This window comes from Oenanthe melanoleuca, chromosome 8 (genome assembly GCF_029582105.1).
Source record: "Oenanthe melanoleuca isolate GR-GAL-2019-014 chromosome 8, OMel1.0, whole genome shotgun sequence".
Taxonomy (NCBI): Eukaryota; Metazoa; Chordata; class Aves; order Passeriformes; family Muscicapidae; genus Oenanthe; species Oenanthe melanoleuca.
This window is the reverse complement of record NC_079342.1, coordinates 17,715,167-17,734,831: the sequence shown is the minus strand read 5'-3', so window position 1 is coordinate 17,734,831 and position 19,665 is coordinate 17,715,167. Positions and strand designations below refer to the sequence as shown.

The 19,665-nt window shown below is 43.2% G+C and overlaps 2 protein-coding genes across 13 annotated transcripts in view; both read right to left on the bottom strand.

Annotated features, from left to right (window-relative positions):
- RPS8 (ribosomal protein S8) overlaps nucleotides 1–19,665 on the bottom strand; it is a 301,449-nt gene that overhangs the window by 69,875 nt on the left and 211,909 nt on the right. The gene's annotated exons all lie outside the window — the stretch shown is intronic.
- The window catches only part of RNF220 (ring finger protein 220), a 215,095-nt gene that overhangs the window by 25,335 nt on the left and 170,095 nt on the right, over nucleotides 1–19,665 (bottom strand). For all 12 annotated transcript variants that reach the window (XM_056497102.1, XM_056497109.1, XM_056497107.1 and 9 more), the window contains 4 exons: nucleotides 5,405–5,501; nucleotides 4,316–4,402; nucleotides 2,968–3,023; nucleotides 1,170–1,248 (listed from right to left, as the gene is read on the bottom strand). In XM_056497102.1, coding sequence (XP_056353077.1) covers nucleotides 1,170–1,248; nucleotides 2,968–3,023; nucleotides 4,316–4,402; nucleotides 5,405–5,501 — 319 coding nt within the window. The remainder of the gene's footprint in view (nucleotides 1–1,169; nucleotides 1,249–2,967; nucleotides 3,024–4,315; nucleotides 4,403–5,404; nucleotides 5,502–19,665) is intronic.

Genomic DNA, 19,665 nt, shown 5'->3' with positions numbered 1-19,665 from the left:
GTAGAAAGGAAAGTGCCGAGACAGCAAAGCAGTGTAAAAGTTCCCTCTACAGCAGGGACTTTCCCCAGTTAACTCTGATTGTGAACATATGCTTTGCCAGGCTGCCTGGAATAAAAATGTGCCAGGGACACAACCTCTCAAGTCAGGATCAATGGCAGGAGGAGAACAAACCACATTAGAAAAATGGCAACTTTCTGTAAAGTCAGCTTAATACTACATCACTAGATTTTTCCCCATCCCAAACTATCCATGGATATCGCCCCAAAATGTGATATTTAAAACCCATCATTATATCATTGCTTCCACCTTATTCAAGTTGTTTGGTCTCTCACTTGATCTTGGGGTAATGTTTTATGTCAGGCAATAATCACCAAACTTAAAACACTGTCCCATCCCAGCTAATGCAGTCCATGGCAGCAGAGAACAGCCGGTAGTTTTAGGTTTGGACCATCAAATCTGCCCAAGCAATAAGTCACCCCAGCAGCATGTGGAATAAGGTTTAGAATAGAGGTTGTTACTCGAATGACTAGGGCAGATAAACCCATTTATTTCTATTTCAGACTAGACTGCAGCACATTCAGGGAGCAGAAAGGGACAGGAAAGGTGATGTCCAGCAGTCCCTCCACTACTGTATATTCAAACATGGGGACTTGAAGTTCTGAACAACTGAAAGGGCTGCAGGTAAAAAACTTGGAAACTGAGACATTATTTCTGTTAGGAACCATACAAAGGCTCAATATAGATCTTAAAGAAAAAGAAATTCCCTCTGTGAGACTTCTTCCAAGTAACGGTACTGCTAAGGGGAGATTCCCTTTTGTTGGGAGATGAAAGGTGGAACATACAGAAAGAAAGCATGGATATTTCTATTTACATAATTTAAAAGAAGGCAATTTGCAGTGGAGAATCTCTTTGGAAGCTATGCCAAATTCCATATCACTGAGTACCTGCCCTCATGGATATCTGGTGGAGAACTCCCCACAAGCCCACTGTGAACACAGCAATGGTGAGTGCTCCAAGTTCAGGTTTTGTGCTGCAGCACAACTTCCCTTCTCAGTGGTAAAAACTTCAAATAAGCCTACCTTCAGATTACCACTGCTGCTGGGAGCACCAGATGGGACACTATGGTTCTTTAAAACAAGAAAAAGGGAAGCTACCCACTTCACACTCACTTTTCAATGTCACTGTTTTTACAGGTCTTCTGCATGGTCTCCTGTTTACTGCATTCACCATTACTCGTTGAGGGCATTTCTGTTGAGGGAATAACAGAAAAAAAAAATAGTAAGAAAACATTAGATCATTGCAATGGAATAATCTGAGCAAGTCACAGTTTCAGAGGACCCCAATGAGTCACTTTCATGCCAGTTCTTGGTAAGAGCGAGAAGTGACTGATGCTGTGTCCCTGTCTGGCGGGGGGGTGGTTCTCTGGACAGTGTGGTTCTATGATTCAGGGCTCAAAATACAACCCCTGCTCCATCCCTGCTTTATAGTGATCTGACCCCCACTGATGTAGCCGTTGTTTAAACCAGGATTTAATTCAAAAGGGTTGATACAGCTGCCACACAGAAGTATACTTCTAGAAAGATGGAGCAAATCCACCCAGCCCAGACCCTGCTTTCTGCTCTCCCATTTGCTGAGACCTCACAGACACAAGCAGAAAAATACATGCCACATAAGTAGAATGATAGAACAGTCTGCTCATCATGGCTGCTCCCAGCACAGGAGAGGGTGTGAGACACCAGTTGGGGATGAGAACAGGAACAAGCCCCAGGGTTGCAGGTTCATCACCATGGATTCAGGTAAGAGGTATGAAGAAAACAGCTCATAGCAAATGCATCAGGGCTGCCTCCTCATCACCTCTGTGGCTGTAGCTACTGAAGCTGATAATACCTACGAGCAAGTGCTTCCACATCACAGAAAATAAATGTGATTGCCTATCCCATGGAGGAAAATGCCTGCGATAGATATTCTATGTTCTCCATTTAACCATTATGCCCCTGGCAAAACTGGTTCTACTCCCTTCCCCCACTCCCACTGGCAAGTAGTTATTTCTTGTAGGTACTTTCAAGGCTGGGAATCAAATGCCTAAAGCGTGACAGGAACAGAACAGGGAACAAAATCATTGGGACATGTCTCTTCAGGTCGCTGAGCTTCAGTTTCCTTCCTAAGGGAGCTGGAGCAGCACTGCCCAGCTCTGGAAATGGATTTGGCATCTACAGCTGGAAAGCGACAGGTTTTATTATTCTCATATTTCCACTAAGTTGCAGCTTACACTTACAGTGCTGCTGGCATTGAATAAAAACCCCCAGCAGTCAAATGGGTATAACACTTCCCCCTTCCTTCTCAATCCAATGAGCTTTCGAGTAGTGTATGCAAAGATACGTATTCACATTAACTCATTTATTCTGGAGTCTCAACTATAGATCATGAAGTAGAACAGATCCTAGAGTTTCCACTCCAAAGGTGAAGGCTTCAGAGTGGTAGGCTTTTCTTGCCGTACAAAGGCCAGCAAGGACAAGATCTACCCAAAAGATACAAGTCTTTAGCATATCCTCTCAAAGAAGGGAAGATAAGAAAGAAGTTGAAAAAACCCAATTATAGGTGCACCTATGTAGTTTAAACACCCAGCAGCTGAACATCACCATCACGTTGTCAGGCTCTGCTGGCTCCCTCACTAATACAGCAGTTTGCATTTCAGTGACATGACACCAAGTCAATCCAAACCCTCTCTCTCATCACCACACCAGTTAAGGTGGCATTTTTGGGAACTTCCCCAGCTGCCATTATTGACAATTAATTGTACTATAAAGTTTCAAAATTATAGTGTGGTTTTATGTGAACACATTTCTAATGACACTCTGCATGAGCATAAGTAACTACCTCTCCTAAGTACTGGCAAGCAGAAGACATGGACTATCTACCTGCCCTCCTGTAGTATATAAATTAACAATTTGTAATTTCAACACTCACCGTCACTTGCCCATTTAGAAAACTCTGGCGTTATTCGAGTACTTGGTGTGCCACCACTAAAAGAGAAAAAGACAATATGCTAAAGGTTGAATACAAAAAATTCTGGCACTCAGGAAAATCAATCACTTCCACCAACCACTTCTCTCTTAATACTTCTATCCATCAGTCTAAGTTTCAAAATGTAAGCAGAACGGCCAACCAAAAAACATGCTCATGTTTCATAGCATCAGTGACACTATTGCATTTCTACAGAAACTTGACAGAATTTCAAAGTGCTTTTACAAGCAACATCACCTCTTAAGTTGCAGAGATGGGCAAACAAGTCCCAGAAACGTGCAAGAAGGACCTTGTCCAAACAGCAAAACAATGTGTTAGGTGCAAGCCACATGAAGGGACTGGATCTCCTGGCTTCAGGTCCTCAGTTCTCTCACCAAGCACTAAGTGTCCATAGCAACTGATAACCAAGTAACCTCCTGCTACAACACTAGAGTCCTTGCTGTGAAGGAGCTTCAGCATCTTAGAGGCCCTGCTTTTGGACTAGCATGGTTAGCAAAGTATTGAATGGACCAATGGTTTGGATCCAGTGTGGCAAATGCCACTTTTCCATGGAGTGAAACCTAATTTTGAACTACTGTTTGCGACAGGCTAAGCAGTAAGAAAACTTCATTTCACTACTCTATCAATCACTTCAACCTTGACCCCACAGGATCACTCAGTGAAAGAGATAGAGGGGTAATTTAAGTCCTGTTTTATGCAGGGCAGAGGGCTTAGAAAGCAATCCTAGCTCCCTGTTAAGACTCATTTTATTTGCCTGGAATGCTTCCCTGAGTGCCCTGAATGCTGGCTGCCTACATTCTCCACATATGTATGTGGGCAGAGCACACATCCTGCCCCAACCCAGAGCTGAATACAGAAGGATTAGTTTGCACACCACACAACATGTAATTGGATGCAGTGAAGTCACACGTGGGGTGCCAGACTCTTACATGTGGGGTGCCAACCAAGATTCCAGTGGCATCACACTGTACACTGCTAGAGGCCACATTTCATCATGAAGCAATAGGATGCGTAAGGCCTTAGCCCAGCACAGTTTCCTCAATTCATCCTCTGTCAGCACTGTTCAGGGCAAAGATGGCACTGGCTGGGCAGAAGGGTGGCTCAGAGAGGGAGAGTGTACAGGGAGGCTTTACTGAGGCTGCACAGGTAGAAATGGAGACCTACCTGTCACACTGTGCTTCTTTTTAAGTCTCTTGTTGCAACCCTTGCACTCAAGTGAACAGGTATCTTCCAAAAGCTGAGACTCCCCAAGAGTAATGAATGCAGTAATATAGAAAGACATGATACTTACTTTAAAACAGCACCTCGGAGCGCCTCCCTTTCTTTGGCTTCACCTGGCTCTTCTCCAGTGCAAGGGATAATGTCTGCCTCTGTGTACCTAAGCACAAAGGGTTAAGGAACATACAGCCCTGCTGCAGACAGTGGAAAGGTTTTTGAGATGGTTAGGACACTGAGATATAAAACAAATTGATTCCAACTGGGAACAACTTAAAAAAACAGAGGTTGGTATCCACAAAGGGGTCTGCTTTTAAATTCTGAATTAGTTTTGTTTTAGGTGGAAAGAAACAGAAATCTTTTGATAGTAACATGATTCTACAGCTTCTTGGAAAGGGAAAACCAGTTCCTGAACCCATGCAAACCTAATCTGCACAATCTCACAAATTCTGTTTGAAGTACAAAGTTCTTTTACCAGTGGAGAGTTAGAGATTCAATCCTAAAGGCTGGTACAGATTTCAACAGAACCTAATTCTACAGCTGGACATAGCCCCTAATCACAGGTAAGGCAGGTCTGTCTAATGCCCTTACAGGAATTCTTCCTTGATGCCTATTACAACCGCTGTGGGCAGAAGTCTGCTCACTGGTCTCCCAGAGCTGTGCTCAAAGAGCCTGCTCCCAGATAGAGAAGTTCCCAAAATCTGCCTTTAATGATAGTTCCCATGAACATTCATGTCTAATGAAAGGGAAAAAGAAAAAATCACACCTCTCAGAGTGGAAGGTGAATAGCACTTACTGCACAAACCCCTTGAAAACAAAAGGGTGTCTTGTGGAAAATAAACTCAATTCCTACCCATGAAGCAGGAAAAGCTATCCATACGGAACAAACCTGGATGGAGGCAAAAGATTGTTTATGAAACAGAATAGAGAAACTCTAACTGATCCCTTGCAATGTCTCCTACAGATTTCAACCAGGTCTGAAGCAGTGCTGTATCAACAGCAGGATCTCAAAGGGAGTAATGGGGAACCCCTCCTAGCTCAAATAACATGGTAACTGGAGAAGGCTGTGTCATTTCCAATAGAGCTGGACACAGATTATCCACCATTTCCCAGGGCAGATGCACCTCTGGGCTCCCCCTTGGTAAGAGCCTTTCAAAAACGATACTGTGGTTTCCCATATTCGAGTGTGTCGTCTCCATCCACATCCAGGTCAGCGTCGCTGTCTGGATTCTCCTTCCCGCTGCACATGATAAACCCAGAACCTGAAAGAAAATAAAACCCATGGATGAGCATTTGAATTGGAAATGAAGTGTAGGAGATCTCCCAAGAAAGGTGCTACAGCACCAGTTTGCAGGCTGTCCTTTACTCTTTACAGCCTCATAAAAGGTGCCCTCTCCAAAGACTGCACAAGAACACTCACAGAAATGGTCTAACTTCCGAGATTTTATGCTCTAAATGCCCCCAACATTGAAAATGGAACATTCTTGACTTTTAGCTCTCCACGTGAATTATTTTAGAATTGAAGTCACTGTAAGGGTCTCTCTCAAAGATAGAAAAAGCAATGAAACTAAATAGGAAAGACTTATTTTTCACTGAAGTAGTTAATGCAAAATCCACACTACTAGCAGGTAAGAGAAGGCCACAAGGACGTTCTGAATTACTTAATTCAGATGCAGACAGCAGGCAGAGGTTAAAATACAATTAGAAACATCTTTTCAATTTTAAAATACATTTTTAAAACAAAACATTTAAGAACAGCAAACCTGCTTCTACAAAAGGGAAAAAAAACCCCAGACTTCTGTCATTAACAGCTTCTTACAAGCACTTACATGAAAAAATTGCAATGCAACTCATCAAGAGTTCTGCTCTTCCAGCACAGGTGGGTCAGGCACACATCCAGTCCCAACTCCAGCAGGAAGCAATCACTTACAGTTCCACCTGAGGCTGATCGTGCATCAACTCCCACTTTCTAACAATTTATAAATTTACTTTGGTCCCAAAAATTTTGTAAACTGTAACCAGGCTTCTTTTAATTGAATCTGCACAAACACCTACAAAGATGAATCTTCACACGGTATTTTCTGCCCAGGTTTTATTAACAGAGGAAACTACAGAAGGCATATTTATGAGAAGGCATATTTACTCTTTATGAGAGCTAACACTGAATATGCTTTCTCCTTAAGACTGAATATTAAGCAAAGACCTCCTGAACTGTAGGGTGTTGGTTGCAAGGTCCTCATTTGTGTTCAATTTTGCAGCAGATCTAAGTTGTTTGGGTACATTAGCTATGCAGACAGAAATGTACTCATTGCAGCTGCCTCTGGCATGTTCCTTCACCTAACACCCATGTCCAGACAGCAGAACTGGACACCTGGCTCAGACAGAGGTACCTGCTGGAGCCTGAAGGACCCGGCACATGCAGAGGGCTAGTGACCTAGGTCTGTGGTAGACCAGGGAACACATCCCAACTGCAAAGAGTGAAAGAGTAAGGTAGGTATTGCCTTGGCCTTGTAACAAAGCCCCAAAAGGGCTACGTTCCTGTACTGCAACTGTGGTTCTAAATGCAGAATACAGACTAAAATTATTGTAGAAGCACTGAATATTATATGCAAGAATATGAGGATATTCCAAAGCATTAGGACAGCCTTTTCAGGCCTTCAGATGTCCAAGTCTGTTCATCCCACTGGGTTCTCACCAGCACACTCAGCATAAGCCCAGAAGAGTGAACTATATTTCTAACAGTCTGCATCTGTGCAGACAGCAGGGCAAAGCAAAGGTCTCATTTCCAAGGATACCATGCAGACACAGTCCTTTACTGTCGCTCTCTAGGAACGGATGCTCTCACTGATTCATTAAGCACCCAATAAAATTTGTTTATATGGATTTGATATTTCTCTTCCCTGAATATCAAGAAGGTCCTTAACGAGTGACAACTATAGCATGACAATGATTTTAAGACTAACCTTTCCCTAGAAGTATAAACTACCTTTTGCTTCAAAGTAATTGCCAGTCTTAATTTTTAGCAGAGGTAACACAACTAGCACCAACAATGCAGCACCCACATCCGTGGCAGGTACCATGGGAGCCATGGCTGTAAGTCACCCCCATGGTGTCACTGGGGCAGCCCTTTTCCAGCAGACCCCTTTCAGAGTGTTTCACATACAGGCTGCACACTACCAGCCAACATGTGCCAAAAGCTGCCTCCTCTTGCTGCAATGGCTCATCTAGTAAATCTTGACTCATTCAGTTCATCACAATGTTTGGGAGAAGATTTAGAGGGGTAAGAGAGACCTGTCAAAGAAGCTGGATAGTCTTTCAACGCTGCTTTAAAAGTCAAGAGTGGTTGATGGGGTGGTAATTTATAGGCGTGGCATTTAACCTGCAGTAACACCATCCCTGCACCTGGCATTACTTTAGCCCATCACTTCTCAAAGGCCATAAACTTTGGTCACACAGGTCTTCATTTTTCTTGTAGCTGTGGGAGACACAAATCATGCAAAGCTGGAGCTGTGACTTGGCCAGTCCCAGGAGGTGATCTGAACATTAGCCAGACAATGAATACTCAGAGCAAGTGCCTTGGTGGGGGGGGAGGTGGCCAAATGAGTGAACATTAAGTGGGACCATCCCCCATGTTACTGTCTCTGCAAGCATGCCAAGCACACAGCAGATATGCACCTTCCCATCAATTTTGTTTCCAAGTGACTCAAGCCAACTGGTGGTTTATAGCTAGAGCTTAAGATGAGAAGATCTGCTTACTGCAATACAGTTTACAAATACTAAGGCACCCTGACTTCAGAATCCTTGTGTCCTTGCTCTCAAGACCTTTGTATTTAAGAAAATCCTGTTTAAGTCTGGAAGGAAAATATGCCAGAGCTTTGGCTGAATCTAGCTCTATTGCCTAGCTGTGCTGCCAGCAGACTACTATACTTCTTAAACAGGGACTGTACAAGGGGAGAGTTTGGACAGTGTTATGATGGCAAATACACACAGGGACGATCTGAGAGAAGCTTTCAGTCAGAGAGGACAGCACTGCAGAGAAGTTCATAGGTTAAAATGAGGGGCAGAGGAAAGGTAAATTTTCTTTTCTGATCAAACAAGGACTCCCAGATTGACACCTAAAGGAAGGAATAATCAGGTGATCCAACTCTCAGTTTTTCACTTAATATGGATTTTTTTTATGTGACCAAGTGCAGTCCATTGCAATATGGTAAAAACCCATGATTTAGAAACTGTATGCTAAACAAAGTAACATCCATGAATCAAAAGAATACACTGAATATAAGTTGTGCTATCAGTTTTAGGACTTCAGAAGCTGCATTAAATAAGAAGGAAAAACGAAAGTCACAAAGTATGTTTCAGAAGTGAATCAAAAGATCCAAAAATCCCAGTACTGCTCCTGCACACAACAAAACACTAAGATATGGGATGCAAATTGTAGCCCAGCATCACCTGGGCTACAAACAGCTTGCAACCAGCATCTTGTAATACCTTGTCATTTTGCAGCAGGGATGTATTTTGAGGCCAGTTCCAGTGGGATTTGGTTTGGTGCCACAATTTCAACCTGACCCTCCTTGTCGAACTTCCTGGGGTTGCTTCCATGTACAAAGCCAGTGAAAACACCCACGCAGCTGTTCAAATATTTGACGTCTGAACTGCTTGACATTATTCATTCATCTCAGGCTCATTCAAACCAGATTTCTGGACAAGTGCTGTTATAAATGGATTAAGAAGACCACTAAATGCAAGGAAGGCCCAAAAGGATCACACCTGCTTCTCACTAACTCAGCCCAAATGTAAAGAGGGCTCACAACTTCCAGTTCCTGCTGGTGGTGCACACTGCCATCCAGGAGAAAAGAAAATGTGAAATGGAGTGCAGTGGACAAGAGCTTCCAGAAGCCCCTCTACCAACTCCATTTGGGTGATTTGAAATTCAACAGTGTGCACTGAGAAGAGGGAAGGGTTCCTCCACCAAGCCTCTGCTTTTGAAGGTCACACAGTAATTCACAGCCATCAGCAACACTGCCTAGAGTAGAGACCTCTAAAGCCAGTATGTTATCTAGAGGTCAATGCTCAGAATCAGAACTTTATTCCCACGTGTTAACAAAGTGAAATCCAACAACTGAAATCTAACCTGTGAGTTTGACCTAGGAACTCATAAGAGACACCATCTGTTATTCACAGAAGCAGCTGTGACTCTTAGGAGTCACCCAAGGCCTGAGGAATGTAATTCCACATGTGAATTTGAAAATACTGCTTTTAGATGAAAAAAGAACAAACTCAGTGCAGACTCTTCTATATCTTTCCTGTCCCTTGTTAAGAATTTTTTGCTCTTGCTGTACATTTGATAGGAGGCAACCCTTCGTCATATGCTGCCAGCCCCAATACAATTAGCCTCCTGATGCTAAAGCAGCACAATTCTCTGACAGTCTTAATCCCAGCTGCCTCCTTAAGGACCAGACAAACAGGAGTGAACAGGCAGGTCAGACGCTGGGGCCATTAGGCAGAGAAAAAACAAAGTTACAGCTCCGTCTCCAATCCCCATTGCTCTTGTAGCCAGGTGCTCTGACATGCAATTCCAGCGCTGGTATTGAGTGGCACCTCTATAAACCCTGTGACAGTTTGGGAGACAAACTCGCCCATCAATCAGAATGTACCTATCAACATCACTTACCTAGCCCTGTGTACACAGCTTTCTTTGCTTGGGCTGCTCTCAGAGCAGCCTGCCTGAGCATCAATTCTAGTTACTTTCTGAAAAATTTAGGTACTCCACACAAGCAACAGTGTTTCTGAAATACTGACTCAGAGGTCAGAAAAGCAGGAAAAATTCGCATGCCTCTTAACTGCTGTCAGCTTCAAGCACTGGCAGGATACAGGAATCAGCTGAGCTTGAAGGTGAAAACACTTCCCATTCTTTATATCTACCTATTAATAATGTCTGCAGATAAATCTCACCAGAAATCCTTTCCTTCCCCTTCTTGTAAGTTATCATAGCACTTTTCTCTCTCTTAAGTTGTCTCCTATGCCTAAGCATCCTCTCTGACCTCTGCACTGCTTCTCAAATCTTACTTCCTTTGTGCAGTCCTCCTGATGAGTGGTCACCTGATCAACTCTCCAGTGAATGGTGGCCCAGGTTAAGATATAAGCAGATTCACAGAACAGATAAAAGGGCTTCACATTCAAGTCACTCCTTTTCTCCATCACACCCAGTAGCAGATGGTCCAAGTGACAACATATGCTGCTTCAGGTGCTGACAGCAGTGCTGTCTCCTGCTCGGCATGAGCTCACAGACTGGCAGTCTTAGGGGCAGAATGGTAACACAACCAGAGCACAGCAAAACCAAACGACCCCAGCCTATTTTCACAAGCACAAGAAAACACAGACCTACCGTGCCTCACCCCTGCTTCTCAACTCCTTTCTAGGCATATCAGTTTTGGTGACCAGCTGTTCTGTTTATATGTTTACATTTAATTATCACTCCAAAGAAAGCCAGGGAAGAAAAATAGGATGTCAGTATACTATTTGCAGTATACTATTTGTACCACTGTTGTGAATGCAGCTACTAGATACTGCTCATGCAGAGGATCAAACTCATGTGGATGACTAACATTTCTCCAGTTTGGTCCCCAAGGAATGGGAGCATGTGTGTATGTAAAATCTATACTGGAAATATTCTAGAAATCCAAAGTTTTGCGTAAATTCTATAAATGGGTCTAAATCCAAATCCTTCTCAGAGGCCTAGAGCTCTACTGGGGCCTATTTTGCCTGGGAAGAGGCATTCATTCTGTTTGCAGGTAGTATACATTTGCCCAGGACAGAAGAAAAGCTTCCCATAAATCTCCAGAACTGCAGCCTTTGCTAATTACACTCCTTGCAGTGACCCCCTTCTGTACAACCTCCCTTTCCAGCACGTTCACTCTATTTTCTTATCACAATGTCACTCATTGGCTTCTTGGAGAGTAAAAACAATGAAGCAATAAAAGTAGTTTATGCAGACTCACGGCTAGGCTTCACATACTTCCAAGAATGGCTCTAAACTGGGTTTATTTCATCAGCTGCTGAAGTATCCCAAACTAGTACTAAGAGGACAAGGTGGCATGGATGCCATTTTATTGTAAGAGACACCTGGGAAGGCAGAGAAAGCCACTAAAAATTCTTGAAAATGAAAGGAAGGCAAAGATGAAGCCATGTTGAACACAAGTCCTTCCACAGATCCATAATGCCTCCCCAGCCTTATTTTTCAACAGTGAAATTGTTCCCCCACTTTTTCCTAGCACCTAGAGGGGTAGAATAGTTCTGGTGATGCTCTCAGTCTGTTGCAGAAAAAAAAGACATTTAGAAGCCATGAAAAGTTGCTTACAAAACAAGGGTTTTATTCCTCTGGAGCCAGATCCATTTAAAACTAAAGGGTGATTTACCTGGAAAACTGACACTCAACTGTGTTGTTACAGCACACACCTGAAACAGCAGATGCATCCATCTGATGCTCTCTATTAGCTCCCACAGAGGCACAAATGGGCTGTCAGAGACCTGACTGCTCACCAGTGTGGATGCTTACAGTGATCTTTGCTAACAGATCACAGAAACAGCTGCCTTTAAGGAAAGGGGCCATATAATTTTACGACCATTACCATAATTTTGCAGCAGCATGCTGAACAAAGGGCAGGCAAGCACTGCTGTACAGGGGAAGAGCCAGCTGCTGCAAGGCTCAGGAAGAGGCTTCCCCACCCCTTGCAGCATTGAGGAATATTCCAGAGATGTCTTTTATGCCTCCTGTAAACCATCAGGTAAAGACTACGGCTGCAGAGGGGAAAACAGACTCGGAACGAACCAAAAGTCTGATCTGGTCTGGCAATTCATGGCTGTCTCCTAGAGCCTCGTGCTGATGTAATACAGGAAGGTGAGAATAGCCTTGTGTATCTCAAGGGCTGCTCTCCAAAACCCAGAGCTGAAGTACAAAAGCAGCAGCAACAGTCGTGGTCTTTGCAGCTACAGCTTGTTTTCCACAGTTAGGGAAAGGTGTATCTGAAAGCTTTTATTCCCCTGGGGAGAGGGTGGAAACTAACAAAAAACAGGAAGAGGGAGAATTAAAGTAATCTTGAATCACTAAGCAGATTCACATCACTGGATCAATAAGCACCACTGACAGGGATCACAGGAATGTCGCAACTTTGCCAATAATAAAGCTGCACAGCAGAGCTCGGAGGATGACTTTTCTAAGGCAGCCGAGCATGAAGCAGCAAGGCTGGTGAACAGCTGAATGTGACACCCTGGCTTACAGTGGGTTGCTGCCAGTGGTGGGGCTCAATGCAGTTTGCTTTAAATAATGATGAGCACAGAGATTGTATTCATAGGGGAAAGGCAACCAAGGACTGGAAAAACCAAGGGCTAAATTTCATAGGCCAAACACATGTGTTCTTCCTCCCAAACTAATTCTTTTCTAGGTTGGAAAGAAGAAAGAAAAATCAGTGCTAATTTAATCAATTGATCAGTCTATTGATTGCAAAACTGGAGCTGCTAGTTAGCCATGTGCTGTAATGCCCTCAACTCTGAAACCACAAAACACATCATTGATTTCTTCACTTCCAGCTCCAAAACAAGAAATAAAACCAGGCTTTCAGGAAAAAACAACTTCCTTATTCAGGGAGAAGATGCAAGCAAAGAAGGGAGGCCAGGAAACAGGGACAGCCGCATCTTGCGAGGTTCAAACTGAAATTAGTTACAGATGCAGTCACAGTGTCTTGTGTAAACTCCATCGATTGGGTGGCTGACAGTCTTGGGAGCCTCCATAGTAGGACAATCAATCCGGCTGCAGTGTCACCTGCCACTTTGCTGAACAGTTGACAATGCAATTATCCAGTGTGGAGGCAGGGAGTTGGCGCGTGTCAAACGCAGTTAGCCACTTTCCGGGCACCACTCGATAATGTGTTTCACCGCCGCGTGTAGGAGACGACACACGGAGACAGGAGCTGTTTAGAGCCATTGAGACCTGTGCTCTTTTTTTCTTTAGAAACATCTCACTGCCCCTGACTTAACAACTGTATTCTAAAATGCTATTAAAATCACGTCAATCAACTATTGTGTGCTTAAAGCTCAAGTTTGACCTGAGTGTCCAAGAAGTAGGTTGCAGTCCTAGCAAAACTGCAGACCCTTGAGGGAAAAAAATTAAAAATTTATCAGATTACCAAAGCTTGGGATTTCCAAAACCACAGCTAACAGACCAGCAGAAAACTGGACTGCAGAGCAACTGATGTCTGAGATCTACAAAACCTGAAGTTTAAAGGAACTGTCAACTGAAACCCAGACTACTTCAAAAAATTGAGTAGTTTCAGGTGTTTAAAACTGCAGTTTCTGTTTTCTTCTTTTCCCCTCCTTCCTCTAGGAAGGGGTTGACAGACATTTCTTTTCATCCCAAAACTAGAATATGTAACACTGTAAAATGGAGAGAATTCCACTTCTTCTGCAGAAAATCTTTTCCTGGTTAGAGTGGCTGAGGGCGTTATATAAATCAACCACCAAGGTTTAGTTGGTTGTGTTCCTTTCAACGAACGCATGCTAGCAGTTTGAGCATAAAAATAAGATTCTTATATTTTTGTATCGATTCAAGTTAACAAAAATGTAAAATCAGCAATGAGAAATTTTAATGGCTATCCTCACCAATTTATTTTTTCCCAGTTAAAATGATTTTCACTTTGCTAAGTCCCATTGTCTACTTTGTGTTCCAAAATGAACAAAATGGTATTCCTTGAAGAATTATGTGAACTCCAAACACACATGACATTGGGCATCAATTACAGAGCAGGTCAAGCTGGCTTTTGTATGTAAGGTAAGAGGTTTTTCTTCTTAAATCACATACTATTCTAATCTGTTTTTCTGCCTCACTGGAGTCAACTTACAGTATTAATATACAGGACAATACTTAAGAGATATTTATTAAATACAGAATCCTTCAAATTCTATATGCAGACACAATTACAGAGAAAGAATCAGGTGCAGCCCATGTGATTACTGAATCTAACACTATGCAAACAGACTTTGTTAGCATTGTTAGGTCAAGTATTACCTTATGGGCAAGCACTTGCTCTCAAGGAAGAGAGCTGCAAACGTTAAGAAGTGTTGGATTACCCCATCAGACCAGTCCAAATTACTGTCCTTCTGCAATGGAGGCATTACCAGGATTACCAATTTTACACAAGGGCTACAAGTGCTCTGGGGCTCAGCAGCCCTCTGTAAGGGGCATAAAGCAGAGACAAAGCACTTGAGGAACATGAAATTTATACCTCTTGCCTACTTGGAAGCTTACAGCAGGTAGAAGTGACCAGCAGAAGGTAGCAACCTAACCACAGGAAGGCTAAAATTCAAGGATTGAAAGGCTGGGAAAGACAGTCAGATGTGCAGACACATTCATCTTAGAGAGAGAGGCTGACACTGGAAACCTGGCAGAGAAATGCACTGAATTGAGCTCTTGCTAAATGAGAGGAACATTAAGATTTTGATTTCAGCAAAGATTCCCTGTACTTTTACCACAGACTGCTCTTGTATCCAAGCTGAAGTTTGTTTTAGTCTGCCAAGGTAAAAGGAATGAATTCTGGCTCATCTACACAGCAGTAGCAAAGATGATTCCAGTTACTAGACCACTCTTCCAAAAGGCTAAAGTATGCCAATGACATCTTCCATTTCCCACACAGTCTCTTAAGAGAAGTCACACATTTACTGTTCAGCTCAAATGCTTTTGCTGCATTTGAATAGATCAGTTTATACCCTCTTACCAGTGTAACCTTAAATGCAGTCTGAATCTCCTGACATAGAAAAAAAAGGAAGTCTCCTTGCCTCTTGAAGCTTTCCTGTATATTTTATCTGAGAAGAAGGGCACAGCTGGCTACTAGGTGAGATTCCAGAGTAAGACTTTTAAGGTTTGTCACCACCTCTGCTACCATCTTTATTAACTAGTGTTATAGAGAAGATGCTAGAGAAGCTAGAGATGCTTCTCCATGCTTCAGTTTCCACACACGTTAAACACAGATTTTAAGAGTTTTGTTGTAAAGTTCAATTTTCATGAAATTGCATAGAGAAGCACAAGTGAGTCTTCCTTCTCTATTTGGAGCTTTCTGCCAGGCAGTTACCAGACCCAAGAAGTCACTATGATCACAAAAAGCTGCTGTTGAGGCAGGAGAACTAAAAAGCATCTATTTAGATTCCGAGGCCAGAACCTCGCACATGAAAGAATGATTCTAATGCTGCATAGATTTAGAAGAACAAACTGGAGGAGCATACAGCTACTGCCCCAATGCTCTTTCTGGGACAACTAACCCACACTGGACAAAGGCTGCTCAAACTGAAACATGTATTGATTCTGTGTCGATAGAAAGCTGGCAATGGGAGGACTGCAGCCATTTCCTACAAACTTCTAAACATTTTAATACAGCCCTACTTTCCAGGCAGCTGCCCTAATTGTACATGACATGAGATCCAATGCAAATGGACACCCAAGGATAACTATAGTTTGTTACAGCTTATAAAGGCTTTACCAAGTCCCCCTATGCATACACTTAGTTCTGCTGCTCTTTCCCCTTGGTAAGACATTAGCAAATAGATCCAAGCCCTTTGGTAGCTTGGGAGAAGGGCAGCATGGAGAAATAAAAAGAAATACCAGAAAAAATAAAGAGAAACTTCAGAGTTAAGTAATCCCTGTGTGCTTCTCCTTCTTCAAGAGTATCACAATCTATCAGATAGATTCTTGTCAGTTGATCTTTCTTAGAAAGTATCCTTCCCTGAAAATGCCCTGCTTGCCATTTTAACATTTTCAAAGTCTTTCTCTCTTCTGTGTTATTTTTGATGCAACTGATTTGCTGAAGCAAAAGAAACTGAGAAGAGCAGTGCTGACTAGCTTGCTACTGTACCTAGGGGAAGGCTTTTGGGTGGGGGAGCTGGAGGGGAGAAGAGGAGGACAGGGTGGGTGGAGAGAACTTAGCTACAATTCTTCAATTCTTTCATATCTAAAGAGGACAGCAATCTCTGTTCTATCAGACCGCATGGTTCGTGCTTTAAACGGTACTTGCTGCCAGCTTGCTTTCCCTGTCTCTCTCCCTTTGAAGCAGACTGGACAGCTTCCTCAAGCTGGCGTTATCACTCCCTCTAACCACTCTTGGCAGGCAATCTAATTCCCCCTGAAAAGGTCACCGCCATTTTAACTGCCTTTCAATCACATTAAGCACGCTGCCGCTCGTGCTCAGAGCGCTGCGCCCGCAGCTCTCCTGACTGAGGTGCGATCGATAAACTGACATCCCGCCCAACACCCAGCTCCCCAACCGCCCCAGCCCTGCTCTGCTCCAGCCCCTCTCCTGGGCAAGCTGCCTCCCAGAACACACGGAAACAGACCGAGTGACAAAATCCTCTCCTCAAATCTGAGGCAGCAGAAGGGAGCTGCTAACCTGGCATTTACTAATCTTTGTCCCATCTGTTAAGAAACAGAAGGGTGCAAGCATCCCCCCAAACCCCCGCCTTCCCCAGACCTACAGAGGCAGCAACTTCACAGGACAGTTTGCTTAGGCACCAGTCCAGACACCTTTGAAGCTGTGTTACAAAGAACAAGCCTCCCTCAAGCTTCCCTCAATGCAATCATTACCGTTATCTCTCCCCCTGAGCTGCTTTTTTTTTTTTGCAGTTACGAGTTATGTGTTCCACCCATCGATCCCTGTGTAAGACACTGTTTTAAGTCCTCTTGCCTTTTGACTGTGCTAAGCCGTTTAAGAGATGACAGCAGCTTCTATCAGTGTGAAGCTGATGTGATTCTTTTCAGATAAAGCACTTTTTTTCCACTTCCCCCTCTCCCTTTCCTTCTTTCAAGTAAGAAACATACACACAAAAAGAGACACTGAATCTTTCAAAGAAAAAAAAAAAACCTTTTGAACTTCCCCCAGGAATTCTTTAAAAGGATAACCTTACAGTGTAAACACTGAGGGTAACGTGCATCCATTCCAGACTGGAATAGAAGAATTGCTACAAATATGTTGAGCATTTAAAAAAAACAAACCCCACATCAGAGAGGAAGCCACTTGACGCTTTCACTTGCGAAGCCTTGTTGGCATCCTAAACACAGAAACTCATTAAAGATGGCATGAAATAATCCCATGCAACAAAGAGCTTCAGAGAGAGATGATTCAGAGACATGGGGAGAGATAGTTACTGAATGTTCAGGTATTTCAAGAGAAATTTTAGTCTTGTGACACTGTACTGCGGCAGGGGAATATTTGATTATTTTATCTGTACAGTTTTACACTTTGAAGTACAAGCTTGATTTAAACTGAATTTGGTATTTCATGCTGGTATTCTTCTTCACCTACTTCCAAACAGAATCACAAACTCTCCTACAAACCCTTACTTCAAGCAGAACCTCTGCTGAAATAAAGGGGCTCCAAACCCTATATAATTGCCAGTAATCTTCATTTACACCCTGCATCCTTCCAGTTTTGGAAAGCAAATTCAATGATGGCAAATGATGTTTTAAGAAACCAGGACAGTTAGAAGTACTAAACATTTCCTGACTGAAATCCTTCAAACCCAAGATCTTCAGAGACAACACACTAATCCCTGCACTTCTCAGGTCATATTCCTCCTTGCTGCCACAGCCTGTTCTTTCCACCTGCTGCCTCAGGTATGCCAAGCTGTGGTAGCCAAGTAGGTGTGCTTTGGCTCTGCTGCACTAGACCTGACTGGCTGCTTGCAGCTGTAACACCAACAGAGAAGACAAAGAATTTCAAGCTTCTAAGACAGTCCCTCAGGTTAGAAGAGCAAGTTTTCCCTGCAAGTGCTTTGGAAGCAGGAAAGTGTCACCCTAGGAACTTTACAAGTGAGTTTCAGCCTGTGGTTGCTTTTATGTTTTGGACATCTTCCACAAAATCCAAACAAGGCTATTCATTTCCCTGATGTTTCTGTTTTTAAGAAAAAATCCGAATTATCTCAACCTTACTCCAATTGAGATCCTGTCAGGATTTTCTATATAATTGGTAAAAATAAGCCAGGATCTGTGCTAAGTTTGAGACACTGCTGTAATGCTGCTCAATGGACTTACATGAAACACACACTGGCCAGTGTCCTGCTCCCCCTTCACCCAGCTGTGACATCTCCTCAAAGCAACACACCATTAAAACCAAAATTAATGAGACACATGATCATCTATTTTCCCCTCCGGTTTTATATATTTCCCCATGTCATCTCTTTAGACATTGGTGACATCCTGTAGCCTGGCAAAGGCTGTCTGGCATTATAAAAGACATCTGATTTCCACATCACTGCTACTTCTCAGCAAAGAGAACAGAGCCAAATGCAAAGCCTCAGGTGACAGGGGTTAACGAGGGCATTGCCAGCTCCAGACAAAGCAGTTTTAAGCATTAGAAAGCATCTACAAAACGTTGTGCTGTGCTTCAGGGCTGTAAATTAAGAATCCTGTCTAGCAAGAGCCAACGCTGGCAGCAAAAGAAGGACAGTCACCTTAAGGTTACCTGAGAGTACACAGAGCAGTCCTGAGTGATGAAGACCCTTGAATGCAGCAGTCAGAGACAATAGGAGAGCCACAAAAGAGAGCATGAAAAAGTGTAACTTAATTAAAAATAAATGCAATCAGCCAGCTGTAGGTGATCACTCCAGCTTTGCTTTGGCTTTCCAAATTTTACCACTTCTTGCACAGAGTAGGTAGGTACCCTGTACATATTGTCTGGGTTTCCCAAAATACTAGGCAGGAAGTTGTTAGGAAAAAATTCCCCTGCTTAGGGAAGAGGACACTTCTCTAGAGAAGCATGGCAGCTGTTGAATCTAGCTGCCAGCAGAGGTGTGCTCCAGAGGGGGAAGGCCAGGTGCTAGAGACCTGCCAGCTCAGGTATCACGAGTCCATTCTTCAGTAGTGGTTCTGCCACAAAAAGCTGCACAGGGAGGATGTTTCTCACTACAAATACTACAGGGAGTTTCCTGTGCTTGTGAGCTGATCTATCTTTCATCCAGCATCACCAAGGGATGAAGTCTAACCCAAAAGCCTTGTCAACACAGTGATTATGGAGGGTTTTAGAACTGCACGTAGTTGTATTCTGCTTTTCTCCTGGATTTCCAATCTTTTCCTGGATGGGTCCATGTAATTCCTGAAGGTCTAACGAAGGTCTTCAAAAGGAAAGAAGAGATACACCCCACCCTTCCTGACAGAGGCAACACCATCTCTCAGTACGAATGAACCGCACAGGTATCTGTTCATGTGTGTGCAGCCATCTGGCAGAGGTTACAACACTGACTGATGCTAGAACATGTCTAACTTCTGGTGGAGGAAAGCAAGTGATGGACATAGTAACACATTTGAGAATACCTTAAAATAATGAAGAAAACACAACAAAGAGTAAGTACATTATATTTACCCAGCCTAACCACATCAATTACATCCATTTT